The following is a 21,844-nucleotide window of genomic DNA, read 5'->3' on the forward strand; positions in this document are numbered from 1 at the left end:
CACAAACTATACCACATAAAGCTAGGGCTTAAATGAAAGGATGTAAGAATGTATGTGATGGTGCCTAGCTCGAAATAAGCACTCAATAAACGCATTACGCGTCACTCACTTTGTTAATGTGTTTTTTAGAGAACAAAGCAAGTTCAATCTTGTTAACTAACATGATACTTAACACATATCCTTATTTGTATACGTATATATAATCACTTGCGCTTAGGGACAATATGATGATAAATAAAATCTTAGAGGTGGATGGAACTTAATATTATCCAGAATAACCTCTCCGCTTGTGAGAAACCCTGTCGCGTGCCCTCCTTAGTTCCTTCCTGTGTGGATGGGCTCACTCCCACAGCAGCTCTTGTGGCTGAGAGCGCTCACCCTTGTCTTCAGAGTGAACTGGAAGGGGCCCCTCCCTCTCCCTCCAGATCTGCCCTTGGGAGCAACAGTCCTCTTTGCTACAGGGCAAAAGAGTGACCTAAACCTGCCAAACTTTCCCCCTTCCTGTCTACATACTTCCATTCCCTCCAACCATACCTTACAAGTTTCCAGAAACAATGTGTTCACATGCCTCTTAAACCCCAGCTTGGAGCTGGACTTCATGGCGGTCTGACAGGACAGAGTCCGTAGGACCACCACCCACTTGGTTCTGGTCCCATACTTCTACTACTGCAGCCTCAGGTAATTTAGCATCTCTCCCTCCCACCAAACGTACACTTTGTTGGTTCACATGGAGTGTATGTGGAATAAACTCCCGAGATCTTCTTAACATGAACCACTGACAGGCTAAGGCTCTCCCATGTTTTAAAATTCTAAATGCTGAGCTTCACATTTATTTTTGTTAACTTTCCTCGTGATGGTTTCAGCCCATCCTGTTCCAACCTGTCGAAATCACTCTGAATGTTGATACTGACATCCATCATATTAGCGATCCCTCCCAGCTTTCTGTCATCTGCAAATGTGATCAGCACGCTTCTATGCCTTCATCCAAGTTTTTAATGAAAACTCACTGTATTTTTTAAAAAGTCTTTTAATTTAATTGATTTGGGTCCAATTTTTGATAATTTCGTAAAGCTATCTAGGCAGGAGAATCCAAGTTATGAGGTTCAACCTGATTCCAAAACAATGCAATTAAAATAAATACGCTTTGCGAAATTGAGCCAGGCCCCAAAGGTAGTATCAATGCGACCCAGACGCTGGCGTGGTCAATCTGCTATTTTGGACAAAGCTAACAATTAAATTGGATAAATGTTTGTTGATGAGGATGATGACTCTAGTCTAACACACTGAATGGTGCAGAGGCAAACAAACCGGCTGCATTGATTTTTCAGCGTGGCGACAGTTCCCAGCTGGGACAACTCAAAGTGCTGCGGAGGGTTCGCCACTGAATCACTAATTAGGCCATGTAGACCAGTAATTGGATAATCTGGGGCCAAAAAATCACTTTTGGGGCCTAAATTCTCTGGACTGACCATCAATAGTGATTTCAAACGCCCTGGAACCATGTCAGATTGTATGCTGTAGCCTCAGCGTGGGCAGAGTGGAGAAGCTTCATTAACTCAGACAAATTGCATGAGGGAGGCCAGAGTGGCTTCGGGGAGGAGAAATCTTTATCCCCGAACGCTTTTCTAGCACCTACTCTCCCTGAAACCGGAGACTCAGGGAAGCTTGGTATTTGGGGTCCAATACACTTGCATTCTAATTCTATCTCTGATACACATTAGTTGTGTGACCTTGGGCAAGTCAGTCCTTCAGGCTTTCTCAATTTTAATCTCCTCATCTGTGAAACAGAGATCAAAACACTTATCTTAATGGTATTGCTACATGGCACCTGACACGTATAATGTTCCTACTCATCAGAACAGTCAACAAATGGTTGAATGAGGTTTAGGTCAAGAAGATAACATACAGGGCACTGTGCTAAAGCTTTGACAAGTATCATCTTATTTATTCTTCACAAGCAACCCCAGGAAGTAGATATTACACTCCATAACACAGATGAGGAAGCTGAGGCATTAAAAGGCTGAACAGTTGCTCAAGGTCACCCAGCAGGTAAATGATGGTGTTGGGATTCTAATCTAGGCCTGCATGGTTCCGAAGCCTAAGTCCTTAACCCCTGCATTATTCTGCTAGACTACTATTTGAGAACTGACTTTAGTCAAGAGATGCTACTTGTAATCAGAATAAGAGTCCTCAACCTTTGGTGCTAAGGGTCTACCATGCTTCTCATGTGAAGTCTTGTGATCAGGTGCAGAGAGGAGGCTTCACAGCTCATAATGAGCATGGGGCTGAGGGAAGGAGGATCACAGCGGGTACACCAACCACCCCTTCGTTTCCATCAACACTGCAGCCTAAAAGGGGGGTACATAGCAGACACACACACACTCGACGCCAGCCGTTCTACCAGGAGTTTGAAATAATGATTAGACCTGGGGAGGGCAATCTGGTAGTAGCTGCCAAGCCAGCTGGACCAGTAGGGATCCCTGGACTGGTGTCTCTCTCATCTGTGTGCAAACTGTGGTTCTAAGTTGTCTTGTCTTAGAGTGGCGGTGACTATCCTACAGTTCGTGCTTCTTTAAATGGTTAAACGAGACAACGTACCACAATGTCAAGCATGTAGAAATTGCTCAATAATTGTGACCTTTTCCCTTCCTTCTTTGAAGAGACCCTGTCTTACTAGACGTTTGCTTTTCTAACTCTTTATAAAAATGCCTTCCAGTAATGTTTACACATTTGCTCAGAAAAGCCTTTTTCATGGTTCTTCATGTTATCCAAATTCCTGGAAATTTTCAGAATTCACACCGAGGCTATTTTATTATATCCCACATGAAATAAAAATGTTGATATGTTTGGGTGACTTAAATAACAACACCCGTAATCATTTACGGTTTTCAAATGTTTTCTCTACCGCCATTCCTGTGTGACTGATGTGCAAAACATCCCTCCAGGGTTAAATATTGTAATCATCTCCACTGTAGGGATGAGAAAGCCCAGAGCGGGAGCCAGGTGACACAGGCAGGAAGCAGCAGAGGCGGCGCTCCATCCTAGTCCTCCTGACAACACCTGATGATGTCGAGGCCAGAGTTTACTCCATCAATGGTCTAATCTCTCTGAATAAGCAGCAAGTCAAACAATGGTGATGCAATTGGGTAAACTGCTTGAAGATAACTCGAGGCTCACCCAGAGGATTTGACCACAGTATGAAAAAACCAGTAGTCACTCTGTCTAAACAATGGAAGAAATCTACAAATTGTAATTCATCTGTGCAGACTTTCATTGGCAACCGCTAGGAATCCTGCAACAATGGGTACGACAGGTGCAGCACTGTCAGGGTCATTTGTTAAGGCATTTAGAGATCCAATAAGGCAAAAATTATTTGGTGCAATGGATGCACCAGCATTGCTAAATGAAGTGAGAACTATAGAAAAGGTACGAGAACTATTCAGCACAGTGCCAGACGCAAAGTCATTCAAACAACTCTTATTACTAGTATCATGAATAGAGACTTGGATCGTTCATTCAAAAGGAGGACATCATAAAACTTACTCTGGAATAATCGAGATCTCTGGGCGTTGAGTCTGTTAAAGCTCGGACAAGGGCATTCATCATGCAGATCGGAGGAGACGGTGGAGAGGGCTGAGAAGGTTCCTGCTGTAACGGGCTCTTTGGTTTGGAAGGCAGCCGACCTCTCCTCCCTTTCAGACTATCTGTACGGACAACTGACGCCGAGAGAAAGCAAGGAGAAACGTCTTCAGAGATAGCCATGAATAGCCATAAATCACAAAAACGAATCAAAACACTTTACAGTTGAGCCATCATTAATGAGACCAACCATTTAAAAGTGGCAATAAGTTGAGAAAAATATCCACACAATGATTTAATGAGAGTCGAAACAGGCAGCATAAAAGCCACCCCATACTTACATTTGGTAATGAATTAGCCCTAAAAGTCTCCTTCTTAAATAGAACAAAGATGTATGTACACAAGCTCTCTATTGATTTTGAGAAATTAGAATAAGGAGTCCTCAGCTATTTTTAAAGGTAAATATACATCATAAAAGGAAAATGTTGGAAGGAAAGGGAAACAAGGAAAATTCCCCACCCCAACGTAAATATTAACACTTTTTCAGTGATATCTGAGAATACGTATCAGCAAGATGGATAAAAAGCATTATATCCGTACCTTCTTTAACCATTCCGACACTGAGACACTTCTGAAATCGACAGTACTGACATCGGTTTCGACGTCTCTTGTCTACAGGGCAGTTTTTATTTGCCAGGCAAACATATTTTGCATTTTTCTGCACCGTTCTCTGCGAAAATACAATACAGAGATAGTCAACTAATAGTTTCTGGAAAGAGGTAGGACCTGACAAGATGTATTTTAATTACAATGTGAAAAGCGACAGTGCAATTCGTATAATTAGATAAATTTAATTTCCTAACACGCTAGCCTGCAGGAAAAACAATTTTATTAGTGTTAGCTGCTGACAATGAAAATCATCTCGGATTGTTCTGAAGCAAGTCTCAGGAGACGACCAAGTCTGAGTGATAAAATCATATCTGAAATTACCAGGTCAACATATCATACCTTGGAGGATTACATTATCTCCACTTTTAATATCCCTCTGGGAACAATTTTCTACTTGTTCCACTCCCCTGATTATTGCTGACCTTATTAAAATAAAATCAAAATTATCTAGGATGTACTTTGCTGGCTATCACTATTCTAAGTCAAATATCACAGTAACTGGCTTTGTTCCCCAACAGAGATGAAATCATAAAGAGCAAAAATCTGGACTAGTCTGGTTAAAACATATAGGAAATAATGTTTTAAGCCCCCCAAAATCACTTAATCAGCCTGTGTCCTTTATTTTAACTTTAAAAGAATATATGTGGTAAACCAGACACTTCTGATATTTGAAAAAGGAAAATCTTAAAATTGGATACTGAAAACCACTGTCACGCCCAAGAAAGGAAAAAAAAAAATGGGTGAGAGAAAGAAAGAAATATAAGAGCCATGTATTCTCAATAAAAATTCCCATTAATAGGTTATTTCATAAATGACTACTGACATAGACATCAACATAGACATATTGTAAAAGACACATCATAACATTTGGACTTGGATATAAAACGTATGATTTAGAATCACATATAATTTTAAAATGACACATGGAGAAATAATTAAGCATATTTTATGCTCCAGATTTAAAAGTGCTTGATTTTTAAAAAATTAAAAACATTTGTGCAAATGGATGTGTATTTACCACTGTAGAGTGAAATCATTCAGGAATTACCTGAATCTATGCAACTCCAAATAGAGCAGAAAGTTGGAATTTATTTGATAAGCCTTGGCTGCATTAAAAAAAAAAATAAATCCAGGTAATTTGGGATTAGTGATCTATTTTGTGTCCAGAATTCTAGATTTCCTTTCAATCTTTGGTTTTCAGCAATCCTCAACTCTCTTTAATTTCATTTTAGGAGATAGTTTCTAAACTGCTTATATAAAACTTTAAAAATCGAACAAAGCCAGATACATTTAGTTTAAATGCAAAATTCCAAATCACAAGCATACTTCTGAGTTTCCACATTTAAATTCTCAGCCGTCTGTAAGGGTAGGAAACCGTTTCCTGAATGAAGCTCTCTTTCATTGAACATGCAGTAATTTCTAAAGCTCTATTTCTTGCCATCGTCTCCAAAGCTGTATGCCAATTTGAGTGCTGGTGGCATTTTGCTTCAGGTGTGCATTTTCCCAATAACCTGAAACCTTCCCCACATCTGTGTGTGCCTGCCCAGGTTAAGGACAGGAAAGATCATTACGGTTCAATCACTGAATTTCCATCATTAACTGCACTTCATGTCACATTTTTAAAGAATTCAATTTAATGGTAGAAAGCCACTGGGTAAAACCTGCTCTCGTTCCCTTAATTAACAGATCTGTGGGGTGGTTCTCCCCCAGCCTACCCCCACCCTTTCAAGTATAGATTTGTTTTCAAGGGATTGCTGCAGAAAAGGGACACTGTTGGGGAACACTTAATTGACATTTCCAGACTAGGAATGTATGACCGCTCCTGTCTTTTGGTCCACTCAGTTATTCAGGGGTGATTATATTTGTGGATTACTCCTACCTCTCCTAACTGTTTTTCTTCCTTTCCCCCTTTTCGGCTGCCTGTTTAACTGTCCTTCAGCATTTCCACTGAAACGCTGTAAAAATCAAATCTGCCAAAGGAATGCAGTTACTTGAAAGTAACCCTGGTAAAGCTCGATAGTTAAGACAGGAAAAAAGTGGCTAAACTGAGGGTTCCACGTTTAAAATATCATAATCCTGCTTACCTCCTTTATGGCACTTAACATATTGCAAAATCTTTCCACAAGCATTTTCTCATTTATCTGCAGAATTTAATTAGTCACATGATTCCTATCTCGAGATCAAAAATAACTGTTGCTGCTTGGTGTGTATACCAATCCACAAACATGTGCATTTTTACAAATGCTTTATAGTTTTCATTTAATAATGAACTATTGTTTTATGGACCTTTAAAGATTCTAAAGTACTTTCATAAGTGTTTTATCTCATTTAATACTCATAGCCTTTCTCTGAATTTTATTCACCTGATGGGGAAACTGAGGCCTAGAAAGACGTGTCATACCCAACGTCACACAGTGGGTAGGTGACAGATCGAGGATTCTTATTTGAGCGTTCAGACTCCAATTTCAGCATGCTCCCAGATACATCCTATTGGCCTCCCAAATCCTAGTTATCCAGTCAGCATCTAGCTTCCACTCTGCCCAGCACTGGAAGCTAGGGCACGATTTTTGTGGGAGAACATTTATGGGTTTGCAAACGCCTGAGATAACGGCCAGGGGGAGTGGGGAGGGTGGCACAGAATTAAGTGTCTGAAGAAGTCAGGGACTCAAGAGGAAAAGCAGAGCAGCAAGAGAGCAAGGCCTCTCTCCCCTGAGTGATGGAAAGAGCACTGAACTCAAGAGTCAGGAGAAACCAGCTGGAACTGTCCCCGTGCCTCTAAATCACTGTTTACAGGCTGCACAGCTCTCCAGGCATCAGCTTCCTTATGGGGAAAATATGGGGAAGGCTAGACGTTCCCACTGTAAAATTCTCCTTTGGGGCTTTGAGATAATGAACAGTGTCCACAGCTGGCACAGTGTGTGGGGCACAGAGGTGGTGTGGATTGGTGAGACCCTAGCTTCTATCTTCTATGGAGGGAGCTGCCCCAAACTGCAGCCAGCCAGTTGCCCCTGTGTATTCTGCCTCTGCAGAGCTGTGAAGGTGTGCCCGGTGGCATCATGCAAACATGAGTTGGCATCCTGCCTCCATCTCGCTCTCTGAGTGTGTGTCCTGGGACAGTGGAATAACCTCTCTGAGCCTCCATTTCCTCATCTATGAAACAAGGGTAATTAATATCCACCTTCAAGACCTGTTAATAAAAATAGCTAGCGGGTGGCCAGAACTCAACCTCAGTTCTGATTCTAGAGTCCTAGCTCTTACTATGAGGACTAAATGAGATACAAGCGTCCAAGGCCCGGCACACAGACCCTATCCTTCAGACACTGCTGGATGGACAGAGGAGGAATGCAAAGAGGACTTCGCATTTCTGAGATCACAGATCCTTTTGAGAATCTGCTGAAGGCTCTCTCCAGAATAAAGCTCAGAGGGTAAAGCCACGTCGGGAGGTCCACACTCCCTCAAGTGCCCAGGTACGGCCTCCTGTAATGGACCTCAAGTTAAAAGCCCCCGAGAAAGTGGACGTGAAGGTGCCGGGAAAGGCCACAGGAACGCACGGAACAACAATGACAACTCTCCAACCGGGAAGGATCCACTTAGACGCTCACTTGAGCGGTGGCTGCGGAGGGGAGGGGAGGGGCGCCCGGAGCAGGCGTGAGCTCACCTTGAAGAAGCCCTTGCAGCCCTCGCAGGTGCGCACGCCGTAGTGCTGGCAGGCGGCATTGTCCCCGCACACGGCGCACGTGCCCTCGCCCGACGACGAACTCCTGTTGGGCGGCGACGGCAGGCTGGGGCTCTCGGCCAGCAGGCTGGACGCGGTGGGGGAGGCGGTGAGGCCGAGCGGCGAGAAGGCCAGCGCGGCCGCCCTCTTGGGCAGCGGCAGCCCGTACGAGTGGCCCTCGAGCGCGGCGGCCTGGCTGCCCGCGGCAGCGGCGGCTCCCAGCGGCAGGCTGAGCGCGGCGGCGGCCGTCGGGTCGTAGGCCAGGTGGTGGCCGCCGGCCGGGCTGGGCGCAGGCGGGTGCGGCGGCGAGGTCTTGAAGTGGAAGAGTGGGAAGCGCGCGCCGGCCACCGTGGGCACCGCCTTCATCGGCGGGTCGAGCAGCGGGCCGGGCGCGAGGCAGCCCTGCGCGGAGGGCAGCGCGTCGTCCCACAGCGCCCCCGCCTGCGGGGGGAAGCCCGGCGTGGTCGGGGTGGACGGCGGGGACTGCTTGAAGTACATGGAGGTGCTGGGCAGCACCTCGTCCTCCGGGCCGGAGGGGGGCGGAATGGATGGCTGCTGCTGCTGCTGCTGGTGATGGTGGTGGTGGTGGTGGTGATGGTGGTGATGGTGGTAGCCGTGCGCGCGGCCCTCCTCCATCTTGATCAAGGGCCGCGGCCCCGATGGCGGCATTTGGTACAGGCAGGAGGGCTTGAGTTCGTAGTTGCTCGAGTAGCCCTCCATGAAGGTACTGAAGCTGGGCAGGGACGTGGTGGCCGTGGCCGTGATCTCGGTGCTGCCGAGGTCCATGGTCAGCTTGGTGTAGTCGGGGTTCATGATCTCGGTGGTGTATTCCGCTGAGCCGTAGGTCTGCGCTGCATAACTGGAACCTGGAGGCGAAGGGCTATACTGGGCTTGCACGCAGGGCATATCTGCAAGGACAGGGAAAAGGAAGGCTCTTTCAGAAGCCAGTCAGCGCTCTCTTTCCCAGCTAATAGGTCGCAGTGAATTCTTTGCACTCTAATCTGGGAAATAGAGGGGAAGTGATAGCCTTTCCTCCTTCTGGTAGCATAGATTTAAAGCCCCATGCTTACTTTCCTCCTTCCTTTCTTCCCTGGGAAGAAAGCTGAATCCCTGGCAGACTGTCAAAGGGGCCGCAAGATGCTCAAGCCCGGCCTCCTGGGGGCCTCTGTGCCCACCTCCCCTCCCTTGCCCTATCCTCTACCAGATGTGGGAAATTTGATTTCTTCCCTCATAAACCCAGGGATGTTTTAACAAAGTGGTTTTGAGCCCTAGACACTAATTGCAGTGGCCTCAGCCACAGGTGGGAGAACAAAAAGAAAGCCAGTGAAAGCCCTGTTGGTTTAATTTTGAGGAAAGAGGCCACTGGTCACCCAAGTCACAGGCATTGATTTATAAACCTCTAAGTTAGTCAAAAAAAGGTGTCCTGCGTGGGACTTACTGGCCAAGGGAGAGAGTGACGTTCTAACATTTTACAAGTGCCAACTGAGGCTACCCACACACAGGTTGTGGTTGCTTTCTCCCACCCCCTCCCCACTCCTCCAAACAGGGCTAACAGCCTGCGCAAACTGGACCCCTGTTGATGACTTCAGCCAGCTAGGTGGTGAGGTGGGAACGTAGGCCCAGGAAATGGACTCGGGGGAGTTTGTGCCATCTGCAAAGAAAAAGATCAGCAGCTGCAACAAAACACCCACCAAACCTGCTCTCTGCCATAGACAGTGTATATATATATATATATATATATATATATTTCCAATTCTGACATAAAATATATCCATGGCTGTTTTATGACACTGTTTTCCCACTATCATAATAGGTGAGTTTGTCTACATATTTTCTTATGACAGAAGGATTAGTACCCCTGGAAAAGAAAGCAGTTTCTTCAGAGGCTTAGTTTCTCTGCCAGTTTGACCAAGTTGAGCCCCCAAAGCACCTGGTATCCAGGGAGCTTACTATTGTAAAGAGAGGTTGAGCTGGATGAGAAGGCCCTGAGAATTACTGGTTCCGGTAGGTGATTTATTTATCTAATTATTTCCCTTTCTTTATGGCTAAATAGAAATAGTGAAACGGGCAGTTTCTGGTGGTTGGTTTTTCTGAACCAAAGGAAAACCAGGTGCTTAACGTGTCTTTGGAGTCTATGGTGTAGAAGGTGTGACTAATAGAAAAGTGAGTGCTTCTCATTTCCTTTGACATCTTTCTCTTACCCACATTTCCAAATCTGACTGAGTCATGCGTGTATGGGATGAAATCTTGACTTGAAAAAAGGTGATGAGGGCCTGTTGGAAGAAGCAGTGATGAGGAGAGGCCAGTTCAAGCCTTTATTTTCCAAGCAGGGCCTTAAAAACACACTCACAGTTTGAAGTTAAAGGATTTCTTATCCTGCTGTCCAGTTGTTGGGGTGAAATGAAAGACTAATCATTTAAAAGGAAGAACACTTCCTGATGTTTCATCTATTCTCCTTCGCCCTTCAGCGACCTCTAGGATTTCTCCATTGGTCTTTTCTGTCATTCTTCCTTGCCAATCCTTCCCTATTGCTCTCCTTTGTGTCTTTCTGAGGTTTCCAGCTAGAAGATGAGTTGGCTGGGACTGAGATCTACTTATCTGCCTGTCTTTGGTGCCTACACAGGCCAGGCACTTGGTATTCCTTTCACAAATGCATAAAAAGGTGTTACAAGCCAAACCTGCAATTCTTTCTTTTGCCCAGCTCAAATTGACTCCTTAAGTTTCAGTTCAAATGCTTTTTCTCTTTCCCTCTGAGCTTCAGGAACCCAAACTTCTGCACCCAAATGATTTGGATTTTATACAAACATAAATGCTGTTGAGCTCAAAATGATCCCAATACTCTTAAATGCATAAACCGGATATAAAAGGACAGCAAACATGACATTACAGTGTATTAAAAGATTCTAATCTATCGGTGTATTTGCATTTTTCTTAGGAAAAATATTTTTGAAAAATGCAACGCTTAATTTAATCTGGCTCCTCCACTCGGTAGCAACAGGGTGTGGTATCCAGAGGAGCTTCGTGCAAAGAAGCCACCTGTGCTGTGAAATGCTCGGCCAGCAGTCACTGTCCTGGCGCTAGGCAAGTCGACCAGCCCGCCCCTGCCAGGGACCCAGGGCCCATCCCCTCCCCCACTTCTTCCAGGCTGCGAGGAATAAGGGGTCGTGCCTTCAGACCTACCTGGAGGATATCTTGCGCGCTGAATGGTGGGGCTGGGGGTCTCTCCAGCGGAGGCTGAGAGTGTAGAAGCGGGGGACGTCCGGCGAGGCGAAGCGGCTGCGGTGCTGCCCGGCTCTGCCGAGGGTCCAGTCTCAGGCCTGGGGCTTGCCGGGCTGCGCTCTTCCGCAGTGGGCTCTGCGGGCACCGGGAGAGAGGACAGAGGTCACAGCGGGACCAGGCGGGGTCACCGCGGCCTGGGCCGGGCGCGTTGGGGTGTTGGTGGGGGCCTCGAGGAATGCTACGTTAATTACAAAGAATTATAAGGGTAAGAAAGCAGTGCTTAAGGTGAACGGAGTCCCTGGGCAAGAAGCATTACACCGCCTTGGGGGAGCCGAGTATGGGTTGCCCAGCACCCAGTGCGCTCACCGCCGTTTTGTGGCACCCGAATCGAGGCTAAAAAACGCGCAGCCTGTCGTCACCCAGAAATTGATCTCTCTGCCCCCATAATTGGTTCCGAGCTCGCGAAATGAGGAAAACCGAAGAAAGGAGAACACTTGAGGAAAGAGTTCTGCCCGAAATCGGGATCAGTGAGTGTGCACGAGCGGAAAATAGCCATTTTCCAACTCCCCTCTCCCCCCACCATACAAATTTTACACGTTGCATAGGAAATACACAAGGTCCGGAACGAATGCATGAATGCCCCGAGGAATTAAGAAAGTCTGCGCTTTTCATTCTAAATGCTAATGGAGCTTCGTTTCTTATTAGCCGCGAGTTTCGGGGGCCAGGGGTCAAGCAAACAAAAGGGCACAGTGGAAATAGGCCCGCACTGGAAACAAGGCGACACGGCGGTTGGCGTTGAGGCCAGTGGGGCGGGCGGGGGGAGGCCCTCTGCACCCAGCGGGCGGTATCCCCGAGGGTGGGCGACTTAGACGTTCGGGGCCATCCAGCGGCCCGGAGGGGGCACATTCCGGAGGACGCGGAGCGCGGCTCTGGGGCGAGCGCTCTGCGCACAGCCTCAGCGAAACTTTGTAGCTGGAAGTGCAGCCCCGCGGGCTTCGGGGAAGGATCCCACTGGCCCAAACTCTGGCCTACAGCGCCCCCTTTGCCCGGACCCACTCACAGCTCGAGGAGTGGGAACGTGGAGTCGAAAAAAAACAAAAACCAAAATCCTTCGCTGGTGCGCGGCCGAGAAGGTCGTGTAAGTTTCGACCCCCGCCGCCCCTGCGTCCTGGGCTGGCCTGAAGGAAGAGAGAGAGAGGGGCTCGGAGTCCCCAGGTCCAGAAAGTCCTCCACGGCCGAGAAATAGGGGATTCCTTTGCTACCCTCAGCCCCAGCTGATCCTACGGAAAGCTTGCTCTCGCTCTAGCGCAAGCAAGGGAAGATCTTCCCACCGCTGTAGCATGTGCTTCCCGTCCCCCTGGCATCTTCAGTGGGGGTCTCCAGCAACCTCCCACCACCTCCTCCAGTAGGTTCCCATATTCCCGCCTTTCCCCGGGCGCCTTTCAAGCGAAGTCTTTCTCCGAGGATCGGCCTCTGACTCCAGGGGCTAAGGGTCGCGTCTCCTCAAGGAAGGGGCTCCCCTCGAGCGCCCAGCGTTCGCGGGAGAGTGCAACACCACGTTTCCGACAGCCAAGCCGAGCGCCCCACGGCTCTCCGCCTCCCCCAAATGGCCGGTTACCTAGGCAAAGCCGCCGCGCCTGGAAACACGTTCCGCCGCTGCTGCTCGCAGCCGCCGGGGCCGGGAGCACGGAGCCTGGGGGTTGTAAATTAGGAAGAAATATCTACCTCTGTCAAAGCCCCTTTCTTTCTCGTGGGCAGACCAAAGGAACACCCCCGTGTTCCCCTCCCCTTGGTGAAGTATGTGGAGGAAACCGTGAAACGCACCATTGTGACCCGGGCTCCTCCGCGGAGTTTCCAACCCTGGGGAGCGGGGGCGGAGGTTGGGCGGGGGCAGGAGCAGTGGAGGAGAGACCGACAGAAAGGGAAAGACAGAGATTCTCAGAAAGCCCGAGGGAGAGGAGACAAACCGCGGGGGAGAATTTCTGCGAGCGCTCGGTCCCAGGGAAGGGGGTGGGTGGGTGCGGGGGGACTGAGCGGTCGTGGAGCTGCTCGGTCTAAGCAGTCTTTACTATTCGCATTACGAGCATCTTGTTAAGATAACTCGAATAAACTCTAACTTCATTCATTGCTCCCCGTAGCCGCGTTGGGCAGCTTTTTCTTTCCTCAACTCAGTTTTATAAAATATTTCTCCGTCCTGGGAAAAGAAGATTCAGGATTGACTTCGCGATGAAGTGACCGAACGGCGCCCTGTGCCTCTCTCCTGGCACCCTAAAGCTCTGGGAAAACAGCCCGAGATTTCTGATTACCAAACTCCTCGCAGCTCTTCCCTCGGAAGAATCTGGAGGCATAAATAAAAAGCAATCTCCAAGAACCTTCTTTGGAATCAAAGGACAAATGCTTTCTCTTTCATGTCTGTCTCAAGCTTCCAACAGGTTCGAGAGGTGCCTTTGGAAGCCAGTCTCCGCAGGCTGCGCTCGCAAGACTGCGCTCCTCTCACCACTGAGAACTTTCATTTCTATTAAGAGTAAAACACTCGGAGTAACTTCTCCAAAAGCGCGAGTTCTGTCAGTTAAAGGAAAACATTCCTTTCTCACCCTGAGCCAAGGCTCGGAGGAGACGGATACGGTCCCCACGCGTGTCCGGCCGAGGGGGCCGACAATTACACCCGATTACCTCCGGAGGGAAAAGTGTAAACGGGCAAGTCGGCGACGCCAGGCAGACGTGCCTAGTGGAGCCCCAGGCTCATTTCAATACAATAAGCCACATTCCTACAATTACGCCCTCTTTCCTGAGATCCTCGGAACGCCTTTGCAAACTCCGGCCGCTGCTGCCCAGGCCCCTTCCCTCCCAAGCTTCTCCCCAAGCAACCAGCTTGGAGTCACCGTTAGGTATATTAACTTAGACCCACCACAGCCCCTATTTTCAATCCTAGTTAAAAGCCAGGGAAATTACTGCCGTTCATCACCGGAGCTGCAATTCGCCGCCGCTGCCGCCGCCGCCGCCGAGAGCATCATTACCATGACAACTAGAGCCGAAATACCCTGAATTACATCGCTGGAGCTGCTACTGCACAAATCCCGGTCCTCCTCTTTGTTAGAGGCTTTTCGCCTCCTCGGGTAGGGGGAGGAATCCCATGAGCTCCAGAGATCCCTGCGGGCCCGCTACAGGGGAAAAGTTTCAGATCAGAACCCACCGGCCGCTCGGCGAGCAAAGCCGGAGAGAAGAGCCGAGGGGGGAAACCCCACGCTTAAAGTTGTCAATTTCAGGAGCGACGGTTCCCAGCGCGCCAACTTTTTAGCAAGTCCCCCAATTAACTGGGCGAATCTCATACATACTTGAGTGCTGTGGCGGTTCCGTCTTTAGAGCGAGTTTCTAGAGAGCTGTCCCGAAATCTGCACTGGGGGGAGTCACAGCTGTTGTCCCGGAAGGGCTGCCGTGTACAAGCCCAGCGGCTCCCAGAGGCGGTGAGTGGCTGGCAGGAGATGCTGCGATCCCGACTCATGGGAGAGCGCCGCCGAGGAGTTCCGCGGGCGTCCTGGCTCCGGCCGCGACAAGGGGGGAGGATGCCGCCGCTGTTCCCACCTCCACGGCCACCGCCGGCGCTGTCAGCGTTGCAAGGTGAGCCCGGGAGGGGCGTCCGGCTGTGCGCGGCGCTGCACCCGAGAGGGCGCAGGGCGAGAGGGGTGTGAGCGCGCGGGAGAGAGTGGAGTGTGTGTGCGGAGCGTGTGTGCGCGTGTGTGTCTGTGTGTGCGAGTGAGGGAGCGGGTGTGAGCTTGTCTGTATGTGGGGAGCGGAGGAGGAGCAGGAGCTGGAGGGGTGGGGGGCGGGAGGCAGGAGACTCCGCTCTCCCGGCTGCGCGTTCGCTCGCTCTCTCGGCACGTCATTTATGCCACAGGAGCCCTAGCGGCCTCTCCATAGAGTGCCTGGAATGCGAGACGTCAATGTGACGCCATGGGACGCTACGTCACCCTCCTCCTCCCTCCCTGGCCCAGCCGGTTCCGCGTGTGCGAGGGTGTGTGTGTGTGTGTGTGTGTGTGTGTGTGCATGTGCGCGCGCGCGCGCGTTCCCCGGGCATTCTCAGGGCAGCACAATGGAAACTGCATCGCGCGGCCAGCCCCGGCCCCGCAGGCCTTTCGGACCCGCGCTGCCAACTCCTTTGCAGCGGCGCTGCTGGCCGGGCGCGAGTCTGCCAGAGGGTGCAGCGGCCCGCCCGCGGGTCAGGCGGGACCGCCCAGCTGTCAGGCTCGGGTGGAGTAGAGTTGGAGGAGTGCTGCTGGCGCGCCTCCGAGGCTGCCCCGAGGCAGAGAGCCAAGGCGAGGGGGTAAGGGAGAGGACAGCTCTTCCGAAAGGGAAGACTCCGCCAGCCAGCTTCTCCGAGTGACCTGGCAGCCGCTGCAGCAGTCCGAAGACTCCCTGAGGTGCAGCTGCGCTTTGGCCAGCAGCAGTTCTAAAGCTGTTTACGTCTCTCTGGCCCTCTGCGCCTAGGCGAATCCCCCTCCTCCTATCATTTGCTGGGTTCGTATTTCGCGCAGGGATGCAGATGGCTCCGAGAAGAGAAGGTTTTCTTTCTTTATACTTAAGGTGTGAGTTTCCTAACTGGACCCATTATAACCCAGCTAAGTGCACATCCATCATCCACGCGCGCGCTGCAGCAGAAACTACTTAATGTGTGTAAAACAAACCCACACGTGTTGAACAGCTGAGCGGGTCTGACTGTTGCAAATAACCCCCTCCCCCCGTCAGAAATGGAACTCTAAGCTCGCACTTTCACTTTTTGATGGTTGTACACTGGCCTCCCCTCCCATCTCCCGACTTAAACATTTCGAAATCAATCAACAGGATTTATTAGTCCCTCGCTAGGGGATTTGCTCTGGTCTCCTGGCACACATTTGTCATGAAACGGTGTGCCGAAAGCCTGGACGACTGTGTGAGGGAGAGCCTTTTCTTCCTGGAAATGATGAATTTAAGTGTGAGTTTCTTGCCGAAAACAAAAATAAAAATTTATCAGAGTTCAAGTCTCCTAGTACCAAAGGTTGCATCTGACTGAAAGCAACCTCCTTTAGAAATGAATTTGGGAAGCGGAGAAAATATTCGAGTGAAGCAATGCAGACAGACAGGGTCCCCAGGTGGTTCGCTTGAATCAGATGTGACATTTTATTTCTTTGACCTGTCACAATCTTTGCGTGTGTGAGGGGGGCAGAGTAGGGGGGAGGATCCCATTGTCGACAGCACACATTTCAGAATCGAAGAAGCTTCGAGCTAGCACCAGAAACTTGAAAACAAAACTAAATATATATGACATGGGTGTATCTGTTCGCCTCCGCTTCCATTTCAGACAGGGTGGTGTGGAGAAGACCGTAGGAGGATGCTCCGAACGCTGACCGGGCAGAGAGGAACCAAGCCTCTGCGCTCGCTGCCCCTGGTTCCAATCCAGCCTCGGAAGGAAGGAGGGCGCTGCTACATTGTATCCATTCAGAGCTGGGGGGTGGGGGGAGCAGGACCTGGAGCCGCGCGGCGCTGACGCACGCGAGGCGCGTGATTGACGCAGGCAATGTTACTAAATTCGGCGGTTGGCCGGGCCCCGCTGCCGGCGCGCGCCGCAGATAGCGGAGTGGGTTCCCCTCGGTCACCCCCGCCCCTTCTCCATTCAGCGCGGCGCGGGGCGGGGCGGGGCGGGGCGGGGCGCGCGGGGCGGGGCGGGGCGCGCGCGGCCGCGCCGGGATCCGGCCGCACCAAATATAGCCGGGCTCGGCTATTTTTAGCCGGGCCTCGGGCGCGAGCGCGCCGCGTGAGGGGGCGCCCTGACCCCGCCCGGAGTGCGGAGGGGGCGGGGGCGGAGTCGCCATCTTGGACTCGGCTCGACCCCGTCTGGTGACCGGCGACGCTGGGCCGGGCTCGGCGCAGGGGGTCGGGGTGAGTGGGTGTGAGCCGTGGGAGAGAGGGGGGCGCGGGCTGTGACGGGAGAGGAGGGCGAGGCGCGGGCCCGGGGCCCGGACGAGGCGGGGCGAGGGCGCAGGGCGCGCGGGGCGGGCGCGCGTCTCGGACGGTGATCCCCGCCCGCCGGCGGGCCAGGCAGTCCTGCCACCCGGCGGCCCGGCCAGCCCCGAGCCGAGTGGGGGCGGAGCCGCCCGCGGCCACCACTTCCTGAGAGCCGGGGATACCCCTCCCGAACGTCACGGAGGAGCCGAGGCGGCGGTGGCGGCTCGGGGCTCATCCTGCACTTGCATCACGGGTGCAGCAGCAGCTGCTCTGCTCCTTTGTGGCTTTTTCCCCTGTTGAGTAACTGCTTTGTTAACTGAAAATACCATGACGGGCCAGTGTGATCACCAGCTCCAGACCTCAAAGAAAGTGAAGCTGTCAGGCAAGAAGAGGGAGACTCCCCTAGCCGGGTGCGATGGTATCTGGTGGGTGGGTGTGTAGAGAAGCACTTGACAGTTTCCACGTATTACTTCTTGCCCAATGCTTCACCCCCAAGATGGTTTAAAAATACTTTTATTTCCATGCTGTAAAAATTTCGTGTGTTCTGCACCTCCCCATTCCCCCTTCAACTTGAGTTCTCATGCAGAATTGGAATCAGTGTAAAGCAGGAACCCTAAATTTAGGTACCGTTTTTAGGAAACAGGACATCTTTCAATGAATTTGTTGAATAAGCGACATTTTCTAAATGTTAGTATATAAAAGGTCCTTGCCCACTCAAGGTACTTCTAAGGTCCTTGCCCACAAGGTACTATGAAGTTCCTAGCCTAGTTTGTTCATATGAACTGGGGTCCCTCAGTGACACTTTTAGATTCATATCCTTGTTTACCTTAAAAAAAAGAAATCCATTCCTGGCTGAATATCTCCAGGTTTAGCTTTTCTCTCTTTGAGTGGGTGTGTCTTTCTGGACATTTATGTCGGTTAATTCTGCGCTTCCCCCTCCCCCCACCTGCCGCGTTTAGATCCTTTCCTTCCTGAGAATTGGTCACCAATCTTTGTTCCTTGACTGCTGTTAGGCTGAGGGCTGTTGTGTGGTTGCGCTGAGCCAATCAGCTGGCTTAGTGCTCCTCGGGGTAGGAAACCGGACTGCCTGCTGGAGAGGTTCCAGTGGTCACTGATAAGTGGCAACATTTTTGCACTCAAATGGAAAGTCGTGAAAGCAGAGACAAGGCTGTTTTACAAACTGGGACACAGTCCTCTGCTTAATCCTGGAGCATATGCAGTTCTTTAGGTGACCTCCAACTAAATAAGTCATTCTTTTCTTTTTTTCAAATTAATACCTCTTGTTCTATGCTAGCTTTTCAAAAGTCTGACTTACTAGAAATCAGGCATAATACTATTCTGTAAGGCATATGAAAGATGTCTGTTTCAGTAATCTAAATTACCTTTTCGATGACTTTTTTATTAAATGAAACTTGATACTTTATAATTAAACCTCTTCTGGGAAAGCAAATACAATAAGACTACCTTAATCTGTGAAATGTTGAAAACTTACCTGGTTTGGTCCTTTTTCTAGAAGAGGGACATTTGTGTGTGGCCTAGTTTACACACACAAGGCAAAGAAAGCAGTTAGTTTCTGCTGTCATGATACGTATGGCGGCCAATCTATTAAAAACTCTTTCTGTGAAGTAACTATTACAGATTCACTGGGTAGCTACCTTTCATTTCATTTTGGTTTTGCAGGTATAGTCTGCGAGAAAGAGAGTGCTCTTTCTCTTGGAAAATAAAATATGAAATTTGAGGGAAATTTATTGTGTGTGATATAAAGCAATTTAACTAGGTGGGATTTAAAAAATTGCTTTAAATGCTCTTCTGATTAAGTAATGACATAGACTCCTGTTGATTTTGCTAGTATGTAAAGAATGACTATGAGTCGTCTTAATGCAAAGATTGGGTGAGGAAGGGTGAAATAAAAATTCCAAGCCAGAAGTTGTTACCTAAGGTGAAAATAGGAAGGAAAAGTAAAAAAATTGTGTAAGTACAAATTTTCTAGAATTAGTTTAGAAGTTCGATACTATATTGAAGAAGTCTGTATAAAATTTAGCAGCTTCAGTTGACATTGACTTCTACACTGAGGTCCTGGGCTCAGGAACGTGGGACTATTGTGGTAGCTTTCTCTCTGACCCACCTGCAGACCATCCCTTCTTATCAATTCTGTCCTTGCCAAATTAATCCTCCTAAAATGTGACTTTCGTTATATCATTCTTGGGCTCAAAACTCTTCAGCAGCTGGATAACGTCTCTACAATAAAACCCAAAAGCCTCCACTTCCTGGCCTCTTTATTTCCACAGAATTTCTCTCAGTCAAACTGGCGTCCTCACTGTTCTTCAAACATCCTTTCACCATCCCGCATGTGTTCCTAGTTTTCCTTTTTATGGCAGTCCCTTCTTCTCCTTCTCTGCTTATTGAAATCTGACCTGTCCTCTAAAACTAGCTCAAGAAATGAACTCAGATGGTTCGTTATTCTTAAGTTCTTATTTTGCTGCCTTCTTTCTGTGCTCTTATGTCCAGAGCTTATTCTCCTGTCAAACGATAAGCTTCAGAAGCCTGCCTCACACATCTTGGAGATTTCTGTGGCCCCTAAGTTTAACATAGCTCGTAAATGTGTGTAAGATATTCCCACATCTAAATTTGAATATGAATAGAGAGCAGCCACGATGTAAGTAACAAATTGTATGGACTAGGATATTCTTGGCGAGAATGGACACACATGAGATCACGCATCAGTTGTTTTCTTTACCCCAACTCCTGCTGCTCCCGATGAACACACCTTGTCAGCGAGCCGGCCGCAAGCCCAGACAGCTGCATGGTGAGACAAGGAAACTGCATGCAGCTTGGTGTGTGCCTCTTACATCTGCGTAGGAAGATTTGCTATGATTTTTTTTTCCTGATAGACTTTTGGTTTGACTCTCATTCTACCTTCTTTCTCCCTCTGTTTTCACTTTCTCTTATGCTACTTTCAGTGATGAACTGGATGCTGTAGGCTAGGAAATGTTAATATCAGCTTCTTTTGAAAAATTTCTTAAGGTTGAGAAAATTGAGAACCATCTATGTATATGTATAACCAGTTAAATATAAAAATTCTTGAATCTCATACTTCTTCCAAAATATATTTAAATAGATTTGTATGGCAGTATATATATATGCAGAGGTAAGCTAGGCAAAGAGATTTTGGGATTATGATTTGTTAGAAATTTTAGAGAGAGTCCCATGTGACTTAAAATACTAAAATTTACTCTAACGAAGAAAAAGTAATATAATAGATCAGGAAAGACTTTCTATATTATAGAAAATTTTGGAAAAGAGTAAAAACTCAAGATGGAAAGATTGCTTGATAGTGTAAGTGCTAATAACATTTTAAAATCTTATTAATATTTTTCTATCCATTAGTAAATAATAGGACAGGCTTGCGTTTTGGTTAAAAAGATTGTTTCGTATTCATGTTTTCCCCAGTCGCTGGTAAGCTCTGGGAGACCACAGTGATTTGGGGAGAAGACTTAGTAGTCTTGTGTGATAGTCTTGTTCAGGATATTATATATGCCTATGAAATAAGGTCTGTGTTTGAGCCAGTGTCGATGGATGAAGTAAATATCTTTTTCCACATATAACCCTTTCCCTTCACCTAACTCTGAAAAAAAAAGAAGATTGCCTCAGGTGTACAAATTCAGTTCCTTCAGCATCTTCTCCAAGAGTGGGATGCTGTATTTCACAGAGAGCACTAGATTGTTTCTCAGAGGCCTGGGTCTGGCTTTGCTGCCATGAAGCTGCCCAACCTTGGATTAGTTAATTAATTTTTTGGGGCCCTAATATCTCCATCTCTAAAATGATAGGGTTGTGCTTGCCGTATGATCTTTAAGGCTCTTTCAGGTTCTAAAGTTGAATGCTTTTTTAGGCTGGCTAAAAGTTGTGAATCTTGAGTCACCTCTGGCCTGGTCTCCTGTCCTTACCTGATTGCTGCAGTCAGGAGGCTTCTTGACTCTTTTGTGTGTAACACTTGTCGTTATGGTAGTACTATTATGTTAAACTGCTCTGGCCTGCATGATAATTAACTGTAGTCATTGAGTGAGATCTTGGTGGCCTGAGAGGGTTAATGTACTGCCAGCTTCACAGCCTTCTCCTGTGCATAACGTGGAAACAGGCAGAAACTTGGATAGTCCAAAAGTCATTTTATATTTAGCTTTGGAATTTTTTTTGTATGTTCACTCGAATATGGGTGAGTCACAAATTGACTTCATGCAAAGTAGTAAACTTTATTGGAGTGGATGCTGTTGTTTGCCCCTCTTCAGTTCCTCTCTGGTCTTCCCTGCATGCTAGGCATAAGCCATTTCTTCTTGACAGTAGCAGCTGAGGCAGAACTGTCCTTTCTGCGTTTTCTAGAGAAGGATTGGTGATGGGGGGTTGCAGGTCTTTATATTGCCTTTTAGAGTGTGAGTAGATTGAGAAAGTGAAATATTAAGAAGGCAGGTCAAAAGGAAAGTACGAAGTAGGTATTAAGTTGAAAAAATGTTGGCAAATCAAGCAGGAATCAATTTGGTTTGTAAACTTGTTAGGTTTGCAGTTGGGTACATCCTTATGAATAAATAAGAGCAGGCTTTATAGGCATTGGGATATACCTGAGCTTTACCACATTGCAGGTTTGGATAGTAAAAACATGGCTTGTCCGTTAATTTAGGGCTTTTTTTAAAT

At 48.4% G+C, this 21,844-nt stretch overlaps 1 protein-coding gene and 1 long non-coding RNA gene across 5 annotated transcripts in view; one reads left to right on the top strand and one right to left on the bottom strand.

The window, feature by feature from the left end:
• Positions 1-15,041, bottom strand: part of NR4A3 (nuclear receptor subfamily 4 group A member 3) — a 39,076-nt gene extending 24,035 nt beyond the window's left edge. The window contains exons 1-6 of one of the 2 annotated variants that reach the window (XM_014842234.3): positions 14,518-15,040; positions 11,144-11,317; positions 10,165-10,236; positions 7,907-8,871; positions 4,180-4,309; positions 3,544-3,716 (exon numbers count right to left, since the gene is read on the bottom strand). In XM_014842234.3, coding sequence (XP_014697720.3) covers positions 3,544-3,716; positions 4,180-4,309; positions 7,907-8,869 — 1,266 coding nt within the window. In that variant the 5' untranslated portion in view covers positions 8,870-8,871; positions 10,165-10,236; positions 11,144-11,317; positions 14,518-15,040. Of the gene's footprint in view, positions 1-3,543; positions 3,717-4,179; positions 4,310-7,906; positions 8,872-10,164; positions 10,237-11,143; positions 11,318-14,517 lie in introns of both variants that reach the window. The other variant, XM_044779145.2, reaches the window with a different exon arrangement.
• Positions 15,042-16,875: 1,834 nt separating this feature from the next.
• Positions 16,876-21,844, top strand: part of LOC106831805 (uncharacterized) — a 37,149-nt gene continuing 32,180 nt past the window's right edge. The window contains exon 1 of one of the 3 annotated variants that reach the window (XR_006533280.2): positions 16,876-17,095. This is a non-coding gene — a long non-coding RNA (uncharacterized lncRNA). The remainder of the gene's footprint in view (positions 17,096-21,844) is intronic. The other 2 variants (XR_006533281.2, XR_011506314.1) reach the window with 2 other exon arrangements.

The sequence above is a fragment of the Equus asinus genome, chromosome 10, assembly GCF_041296235.1.
Source record: "Equus asinus isolate D_3611 breed Donkey chromosome 10, EquAss-T2T_v2, whole genome shotgun sequence".
Taxonomy (NCBI): domain Eukaryota; kingdom Metazoa; phylum Chordata; class Mammalia; order Perissodactyla; family Equidae; genus Equus; species Equus asinus.